General features: G+C 45.2%; 1 protein-coding gene across 1 annotated transcript in view; it reads left to right on the top strand.

Annotated features, from left to right (window-relative positions):
* Positions 1-633: 633 nt before the first annotated feature.
* The window catches only part of LOC138266100 (phosphatidylethanolamine-binding protein 1-like), a 71,409-nt gene continuing 61,595 nt past the window's right edge, over positions 634-10,447 (top strand). The window contains exon 1 of the mRNA XM_069214483.1: positions 634-883. Coding sequence (XP_069070584.1) covers positions 749-883 — 135 coding nt within the window. The 5' untranslated portion in view covers positions 634-748. The remainder of the gene's footprint in view (positions 884-10,447) is intronic.

Here is a 10,447-nt window from a genome sequence, read left to right as displayed (position 1 = left end):
CACTGTTGGCTCAAAATTCTGTGCTTCTGGTCAAATCACTATGTCCCGAGCCTAAAAAAAGATCAACGTGACCTTGTATAATGAAACCGGTGCGCACGAAAAGCGCTCCAATACATCAGTTCGAGCTATATAAAACTGCCAAAAATCCGACTCACGTCTGAATGCACCTGGGCTGCACTGTAATCTCTTCTGTCTTGCTCTGTCCTGTGCTACCCTAACGTGCCCCCTTAGAAAGTCCGCCACCAGCCCTCCATCTTTCTCATCTCTTGAGAACATTCTTCGCTATCGGCTGCAGGTGCAACGGCAGTAGCGTAAAGCAAAACGGTGGGGCTCCAGCAGAATGTGAGGAGGCCTCCGAGACTCCCACACCTTGCAGATATTCAATGGCGTGGGGTGAATGGGAGGCTCCTGAGGGCCGGGGCCTGCATTACGCTCCTCAGCAACGGTCCTCGCTGCCCTGTGGCCTCAAACAACCTGTCAACAGCAGCGAGGAGCGGCGCTGGCAGGGATGTTCGGGTGGGCATGGTGCCAGGGAGCGACAGCCATCCCTACCACCGGCCCCTCCCCTCTTAACAATATCAGGTCAAATCTGCGAGCGGAGCTCTTCAGTCAGAAGGGGCGGGCTTGTTTGGTGGGTGTGGCGTCCAAGCGCAGTCTCCTTAAATTCCGAGGTTCAGACCAGTCGGGGTTTGCGCTCTGCGAGCTCTTTATTTTAACTCCTCGCGTTATTGCACCTCTCGCTCTCAGCATGCCGGTAGACCTGTCTGGCTGGACCGGGCCGCTTTGCCTCACCGATGTGGACGAGAAGCCCATGCACCCGCTGCGCGTGCGGTACGGGAGTGTGGAGGTGGACCATCTGGGAAAGGAACTGACCCCCACACAGGTAATGAGCTCTCGACTAATACTGTAGAGAAAACCACACACCCCTCACATTGCACCCTCTCCTCAAATAGCGGAATTGCTGCTCCCTTGGAGTTACTTTTAATCTTGCTTTTCTACGGTCTTCCGCTTGGAGTAGACCTATCCCTTCTCCCTTACCCTCGGTGATCCCTCCATGTAACCGATCGCACACATAATGCTCACCCCCTCCGATGACCACCTCCAGTCATTTCAACCCCACAATACATTTTCCGCTGTCCCTTTGCGATGATGAGCTACCAACCAGTCCCCTGCACTAGATTTGCAGAACATCTGACCATGTCTATAGGCCACATTGCAACCCACACCCTTAGGTTACAATTTAGTTTATATAGCCTTATGTGAATAGGACTGCTTCCTGGCCACATCAGTGGAATGAAGCGCTATATACATTAGTTAATACCAAAGAGATACGACATTCAACACACCCATTAAGGCCCAGATTTATGGTGGCCTTGCGCCATTCCAATGCCAAATTATCGTCATTTTTTCTAAGCTAATGTGGCATTGGAAGGGGCAAAAACGTCATGCCATATTTACAAAGTGGCGGAATGCTTGCATTGTGCCACTTTGTAACCCCTTGTGCCACATTATGCCTGCTCCAGGAATAATGTATACGGGGGGAGGGGAATTCCAAGACTAGGTAGTCGTAAAAATGGCTCCAAGAAATCTATGAGATTCCTTTATGCCATTTTTATCTGCATTTTTTAACGCCTGCTAAGTGCAGGTGTTAAAAAGAGGCTCCCATTGGTTACAGTGGGCATCTGGGTGCTTTGCAGGATTAGCGTCAACATTTATGATGCAATCCTGCAAAACACCGGACTAACGTAAAAAATTATGACGCTAGTCCCCCTAACTAACGCCATGATGCGCCGCCATAAATTAAATACAGCGCACACATGGCGGCGTTAGGGGGAGCACTAAGAGGCGCAAAAAAAGTGGCACTGCACTAGATGCAGCGCCACTTTTCATAAATTTGCCCCGAAGTGTCGTCTTTGGTCGGCTCAGGAGAGGAGGAAGCATCCTTCTGTAGTGGCCGTGACTGAGGAAAGAATGGCCTGCTTGTTCCTGAAAGGTCGCAAGGCCGTCAGTCAGAAAATCCCATGGAAGGCGTCTGAGTGACTATCTGTACTGTACATCTATTCTATGATTGCGGTGCTACATCAGAGGCAACCGGAGTAAGCAGCAACAGAGGACATATTTTTGCAGCAGGGTTGACTAAATTACGCAGTAACAAAAGGGAAATATCATAGTGCATAATGCAGCACATTCGCTTGTAGTAGAATTTTATTTTAAAACACATTCATGCTCACAGGGGAAAGATTTCACCTTAGTAATACCAGTCTAACACCTAAATACAGCAGCCGGGAAGTGAAAGGTGACAAGTTAACCTTTACAACGGACCTGCCACTGCTGGGCTTCAATTTAGTGCTATTTTAACTAACCTTTGATCAATCTTAGCAAGAAAACACCTTTTTAATGAAATCTGCAAATTATGCAGCATTTGATGGAATCAGTTGAAAGTGTGACGAATCCACAGTTATGCAGAAGGCGCTGCAGCCACAGAATCACAGCGCTGCGGTGGCCCTAAGAATTGTGAGTACACAGCACGATCCTTGCGTCATCAGTACTAACCACCGGTGAGAAGCCAACACATGGATGTTTATTTCCCTACACAATTAAAGTGGCTTTTTTCAAATATGTATTTGGTCTACTTTACTTCGATTAATAAAAACGATGCACGTTTAACTCGCACGCTTCTTTGTAGCTAACAAACAGTGCTTACCTTTGGAGGACGATTCAAGCAAAATCATTAAATAGAGTTCCGCGGATAGGACCAGCTGGAGACAGCGCCTGTTTTATTCGTAGTTGCCAGGATAAAAGGGAAAATTCCGCCCAATACATTTTTTTAAGTTTTGTGCATTGAACGGCGCACAATACAAATTCCCGGAGTCATCAAACAATCATTACTAATGTACTTTCTGTCAATGTTTTCAAAATTTAATATCGTAAGTTTAACACTTGGCAATTGCCATCTTTTTCTCCTTCTTGCAATTTTCTGTCATGTTTCAAGTGGAAAAGACGCACATGATACTTTGTTACTATATCCTAAAAAAACGATCCCAATTCATCCACTTAAGGTAACGAAGACCCATATTTATACTTTTTTTGCGCCGAAGTCATTTTTTGACGCAAAGGCGGCACAAACTTAGAAAATGCAATATTTAAGACGTTTGCGCCGCTTTTGTGTAAAAAAAAAAAAAAATGGTCCAAATGCGACACAAAAAAATATAAATATGGGCCAAAGTGTCATGTGCCTCTTTCACACTTGAAATGTCAGAGGATAGCAAGGAGGGACCAAGATGGCAGCTGACACATTTCAGCTGGTGAAGTTAGAAAAAAAGTGACTAAAGTTACCTTAGACAAAAATGAAACAAAGATGTTGGGTTTTTGTATTGCTGACCGCCTCATGCCTAAAGTGTATTGAGTGAAATTTCTAGGGCCTGATTTATGAAGTTAGCGCCGCCTTTTCAAACTTACAAAATATATGGTGCAAACTTACAAAATACATATTTTGTAAGTTTGCACCGCTTTTGCGTCAAAAAATGAAGCCAAGGCGGCGCTAACTTTTCATAAATCAGGCCCCTAGTGTTATATTTTTATTATGTTACGCAAAATGTCAACAAATATTACGTTTAAAAGTACAACTTGATAACCTGTACATTTTGGAAGCTTTGTAGTTGAGAAACTGTGATATCTTCTGAAAGCTACTATCAAGGCCGGTAAGGACTTAGCTGCACAGTGTGCCAGTAGGCATTTGCCTGTGACCTTGAGTTGAGGTAAAACGTATCAAATTCAGAACTGAAGATGTGATGGGTAAAAGAGAACAAAGAAGGTATCCGTTTTATTGCAGAATAGGAGGATTAAGTCTAGTCATCTAACATCCAAATGGCAGCCTATTGGGTCGTAAGTTACTTACAGCATCTAGAACTGCGTCATCCTGACCCCATTTTGTATTTTTTTTTGTCTGCCTTGTTTTTCATCTACTCAGAGGACCTCTTGAATGCTAAGCCCACTGGTATGCTTTCCACATGGTTTGTGATGTTCCCTCTAACAGCATTGTTCTAGATTGTGGTAAACTGCGGACACACACAACTGAGCCCCATGAATGTCGAGGACAGCTACTGTGACATCACCAGGCTAAGGAGAGACATACTGTGGGTGATAGCATGAAACTTATTTTAGCAGTTAAGATATTTTTCCCCCACCACCCCTTGGTAAGAAACCTACAGGCTCCCTTATAGAATTTGATCAGTCTTCCATAGCGGGAAGCCTTTTATAAACCTGTCAGAAATGTGTGCCTCCACACAAGAGCTTGTGTAAGTGTCTCTCTGATAACTTTATGGCTGGTGTCCCTTCAGAGGAACATGGCAACAGTACACAAGAAAAGAGGTCACATTTAAGCAAGTAAGTGTCATACTGGTTTCTTGTCTACAATCCACAGTGCTTAATTTGAGCCAGTGGTTGCAGATGGGGCCCACCACCACTTACTTTTACTCATTAGACCTTCTCTCAGGGCAAGAGAGAGAAAAGTCAAACTCAGGAAAGGAGGTTGACCAGAAAGAGAAAAACAGAGACAAGGGGCAAAAAGCAAGGATGAAAAAGTACCTGTAAGATGGAAATAGAAGGCAGAGAGGGTTACATGGTGGAAGAAAGATGCACCAAGTGGAATTTAGAGGAGGCATCTTTGGTATTCACAATCCTGACGTTCATTGGTGCAGTCTATAGCATTTGAGAAAACCTTTGGGCTCTAACTCTTATTTTATAAATCAAGCACTGAAAATCCGAATGCTTTCTAGTACTGCTCTCTTCTTTACTTACAGAAATTCCTTCCCTCCCTCGGTATTGTCTATATGGATTTTGTCTTGTAATATATAGGACCAAATGCTGCTCGGAAACAGGAGGGCCGAAGGTCTCAGCAGGTACAGTTTCACTCCTCATGTGACTTTGGCAGAAGTAAAAAGACACTGGTAGGACCCTGCACAAAGGACCTTTTGAAGTGTGCACAGTCTATACATCATGTGCTGTGCCCTCCCTTCCTCCTCCCGCTAACCAGTGCTAAAGTGCCTGTGCTCCCTTTTCAATATGATGAATTTGGTATACCCCTGATTAGCATATTTAACTTCCTTATAAAACCCTTGTATATGGCACAAAAGTGTACCTAGGGCTTGTAAGTTAAATTTCACAAGTGGACTGCAGCACCCATTGTGCCACCCAGTGAAATGACAGTGTAAAAATGACTGCAGGTCTACTCTCTGTTATTCGGCTGTGCGGAGTTAAAACTGTAAATCTGGCTTATCGAATGGCTACTTTTGACAGGCCCAAACCCTCCTTTTAAATATTAATCAGTCACCTGTAAATAGACCCTACTGCCTAATAAGGTAGGGTTTATGAGTACATGTAAAATGTTAATATTACACATGCCCTTACAGTGAAAAGGTTCCAAATGGTATTTTCTCTTCAGCAAGGCTAGCTGTTCCATAGAAAAATGTGGGGATGCAATATTACATTCTAATAATTTATCTCAGGAATGGGACTGGCTAGGAAACTAATAATAAACCACTATTTACATAGCAATAAATTCAATTTAAGGGTGAAACTGGACCTTTACTAAATATTAAGGAAAAGTAACTTTTAGAAAGTTACCTTATCCCCACCTAAAGTTCTTGGATACTGATCTGATTATTGCTCTCCCTCTTCCTCCTGAAAATAGGCCTTTTGATGAGGTGTGAACTTAATCCTAGATTTGAGATGAAGGCATTGGGTGTGGGGAGGTGGTGTTGTGCTCTTGACAGAATGACCTGTTACTGGGCCCAATAATATGATTAACTTCAAAGAGGCATACTATGTCACAGGGAGATGGAGTTAACATCTAAGCCTTCCCCCTTCCTTTGCTGCCCCCCCCAAAGCAAGGCAGGCCCAAGTCTCTGTGGGCCTTTTTTTGACATTATAGTGTCAAATCCTGTGGAGTGTCAATACTTGCTTGACAGGTATGCAGGTGATTTTCATATAACACTTGTGGTACATTTCAAAGAAGAGAAACAAGATGCCAAAACAATTCTTGTATATCTACTGTATTGTTGCTGAAAACCTAACTTATTGTACAAGACAACTCTCTCTTGGTTTATTGAGCTGTATCATGGCTGCTTAAAAATGAAGTTTTGGACATGGGAGGACACTAGCATTAACACAGTACACCCCATCCACACACCCCAGACCTCACAGACCAAGTTTAGTGTGGCTGAAGAATTTTGCCAACTTGAAAATGTCCAAGTGAGTAGGGGTAGCCCTAGGAACCTTTATCCTATTAGTTAGGACATCCCCAGCAGTCATTACCGCCCACTAGCTCATGCCAGTCATAAATGTTGTATCTCCAGGCACCCACTTCAGAACACTCCTGTACCTGTGGAAGAGCAGAAGAGGACTGAATCTGTTGTCTGAGACATGAAAAGAACGCTATAGGATTGGACCTGCTCTCCTCTCTTTTACTCAGGACAAATAAGTGGACTTCAAAGCTTATAAGGCAGACCCCCTGTTCAAACTACAGGGAAACAACATGCTACAAGAAGCCATTACTGCCACTGCTCAGCTGACCAGTGGCAAATGGACCTGAACTGAACACTGTTGGCTTCTGCTTGATACCAAGAGAGTCGCCAATTGCCTTCCCTGAGGTCTTGGGTGCTTTAGAAGTGAACCCCTGTGGTGGATTGGGACTTAAAAGACTAAATCAGAAGGTAAAATCTTTTGTCCAGGACAAACCTGGTTGGTGCATCTGACCCTAACCCCATCGCAGTCAGTGTGAAATTTCATCTAGGTCCCTGTTCTACCATGACAAAGAAGTTTGTGCTTCTTGGCACCATTTCTAATTATAACATTAACAAAATCATATCTTTGATTTCCCTTATTGGATTTTGTCATTTTGGTGTAATTTTGTTTATTAAATTGTACTGTATTTTTCTAATTTATTTTGCATCTCAACTTCATTAATGATTTAGTACTGCATAAATATATTAAACATTACTTCTAAGTTAAACCTTTCTGACGTAGCAATCAGGGTGTTGAGCTCAAGATTATTCAGTGACTTGGTGTCCTATCCTGACAAGGATTGCATTTATTATTTGAGGTGGGTCTCTACCCTTCGCAGTTACTAACCCAATTTCTTACACTGATGTCCAGCTGTGTGGTCAAGTGATTGTGTTTTGCAGTGCCTCTCAGTGATTAAGGTTAAAATCAAAAATCCATTTTATAATCTGACATGAAAGTCAACTTATTTTTCCGATCAACATTATATATTTAATTGCCCATTTTTCCCAAATTATTACATTCCCCTCCTTCAGTTCTGCACCAGCGATTTATGGAAGAATGGAAGTGAATTTGAGCAGCATCAAGAGAATCAGCTTGATAGACCTGAGAGAACTGTATAGGAAAAAGGGCTGAGGCTGGCAGGGTACAAGAAGGAATACCACCTGATAGCCCAGAGAGCATGTGTGGGAGCCCACATGCTACAGTCAACCACACAAGAGCAAGAAGAGGATGGGAGAAGGATGAAGAAGAGGAGGAAGGGGGCAGTGGCCCTGCAGTGGAACCAGTGCCATTAGTGGGTGAGAAAATGCCCATGAGATCCTGGTTACATGCCTTTTCCAGAGCTGAGAGCAGTGTGTTCTTGCACAGTTTGATCCAGTCAGAGTTGGATGACATGTAGTCTGAGAGGGAGTTGAGGCTGAAATGGGTTACTCAATCATTTGAGCAAAAGGCAGCAGCAGCAGAACTGATACGGTAGGAGAAAAGGTTACCCTTGACCTTTGAGGAAAAGAAGGCTCTGTTGGCTCATGAGAGGAGCCAGGGAGAGCTGGATATGAAAACAGAGAAGGTCTTTGATTACAGTAATGATGGTAGTAGTGACAGTGTAGTGCCTAGGACAAGTAAAAGAGTACACATCCCCAAAGACCTGGTTCCTATTTATGTGATAGCCCTGCATATTCCTAGAGTCACAGAGGAGGGACTACAGCTGCTGGTCTGTGGAAGCATATGCCAGTTGCTGAAAGGGATACCCTGTTGGTCTTAGAGGTTGCTGACCAGATGAGATATCCTCCCCATGAAGGAAGTCCTTATCACAAAAGTTTAGTCTGACCGTTGAGAAATCTCACCTGAAGTTCAGGGATAGCCAGAAGCAGTGACACCAATCCTGGATAGATTTTGTGGACTCATCAAGTAAGGCATTAGATGGTTGGGTGAAGGGCAACAACATGAATGATTATGGTGGGCCTTATAATCTGGGGAAGCAAAATCTGAGTAATTGTTTTGCAGAGTTGTACCATCACCTAATTGATTTCAAGTTGACTGGACCAAAAGAGCTTGGGAAAGAGGCTGACTTCCAGATCAGTACCACAGTGTCAAGGAATGTTCAAGGGAAGTACCACAAAAAAGGTGGGTTGGGTCCCCCTCAGCATAAGGATTGGGTATTGCAGAGGAGGGGGAAGGGTTCTTTAAAGGTCCCAACAAAGTTTCCAGGACAGGGAGTCCCAATCATCCTATGACCACAAGAAGAGGGGTTTCTTTAGAAAGAATCCTCAGGTGCCTTATTAGTCCAAATATTTTGAATGCTACTTGTTAGGGCACAAGAATTGAGATGCCATCTATCCTAAGAAGAAGCATCCCCCCCCCCACTGGTGTACCTTCCACCGGTGTTGCCAGTGTAGTGCTGGAGGTAGGAGCTTGTCAGAGTGAGCTTGGGGGAAATGCAGAGGTTACCCTTGTGTTCCTGGCTGACAGAGAGAAGATACCTATAGCTCAGATGCTTGGCAACACTAAGAAGTACAGATAGTGGCTCACCCATAAATGGACATAGGGTGGAGGCTCTGTGAGACATAGGAACCAGCATGACTTCTATTATATGTCATCTATTGTTTTCAGAGTAGGTTATCCCTAATGTAGTCCACAAAGTTGTAACATCCGACACCCAGATAAGCCACTATCAGGTGGCTTTGGTTCTCCTCAAGTGGGGTGGAAGCTGGCTCATGAGATACCCTTGGCAGGACATCTGGGGAAGGCCAAAACATTTGACTGTCTGGTCACTCACTTTTATAGGCGCAAATTAGGACTAAATCAGATGTATTCTGAAGGTCCTGTGTTAGGAGCCAGGCCAATGGTAAGTCAGAGGTAAAGCACCAATCTCCCCTGCACCCTTTCTCAGTGGTGGGAAGACACTTTGAGAGGGTGAGTGTGGATATTGTTGGTCTTCTGGACACCAAGACAGCCTTAGGCAACAGGTTCATCCTAGTCTAGGTGGACCATGCTACAAGGTGCCCTCAGGCAATAACTCTCAGGACAGTGACTGTGTCCATTATGTCCAGGGCATTATTGGGAATCTTTAGCCATGTGGATTTCCCCAAGGAGGTTGTATCTGACAGGGACACCAACTTCATGTCTGCCTACATGAAGACCATCTGGGGTAAGTGTGGGGCAACCTACAAGTTCTTCACACAGTACCACCCCAAACCAATGGGCTTGGTGAAAGATTCAAGAAGACCCTGAAGGGTATAAATATAGGTCTGCTGGAGCCGCTGAGATGTGAGTGGGCTGTCCTGTTAGCTTGGCTTTTTTGCCTACAGGGTAGTGCCCCAGAAGGGTGTGGGCTTTAGTCCCTTTGAGCTCCTATTTGATCATCCTTTTAGAGCACCTCTCAATATTATCAAGGAGGAGTGGGAGGGGCTGCTTGCTGAGAGAGCTCTGCATGCTGAAGTGTGCCTGGTAGTAGCGTCAGGGCATAAGGAGCTACAGGGGTGTCCACATCTCTCCCCCCACTGTCCCTGTGGTTGCTGTGGGGGCCCAATTCCCTGTAATGGCCCCCGCAGAGCTGTGTAAACAGATGCAGATGCACCAGGCCTGAGCAGCACGCTCAGAGCTGCTGGCAAGAGGGAAGTTGTGGCCTTAATAACCCCATTAAGCCACACTGCCAACACAAGACTTGCGGGTGGCATCCTCAATGCTGCCATCTCCTGCTGCTACTTGCCGATGCCCCCTGTGAATACCACCCCCCACCACAATAGACACATGAGGTGGGGCCTTTGAACTCTGGTTTCCCGCAGCTGGCATATTTTCCCCTAACACTACGGCCACCCGCTCTGTGCACATGCAGATCCGTCAAAAGCCCTGAGGAGTTGCACACCACCACCATTTTGGGCCAGGCAGTATGGATCCCCCATGACCAGCCTGGGCTATCTATTACTGCCAGCGTAGACCACTGCACATACCAGTGAGAGCCCCGCATTGCTCCCTGAACCCCGTGGCCTCCCCCGGGGGCCTCAGAACCTCGCTTATTGAACTTTTGCCTGACTGATTGGGCCCAATTGTGTCCCTTGGGCCACTGCGGCTGGACGGCCCTCTGTCACCATGCCATCTTTACCTACTGGTCTCTGGCCCTCCTCTGTCTCCCGACTGGGGTGAACCCTCCCCGACTGGACCCTCA

Source organism: Pleurodeles waltl, chromosome 11 (assembly GCF_031143425.1).
Source record: "Pleurodeles waltl isolate 20211129_DDA chromosome 11, aPleWal1.hap1.20221129, whole genome shotgun sequence".
NCBI classification, from domain to species: domain Eukaryota; kingdom Metazoa; phylum Chordata; class Amphibia; order Caudata; family Salamandridae; genus Pleurodeles; species Pleurodeles waltl.
This window is presented reverse-complemented; position numbering and strand designations above follow the sequence as displayed.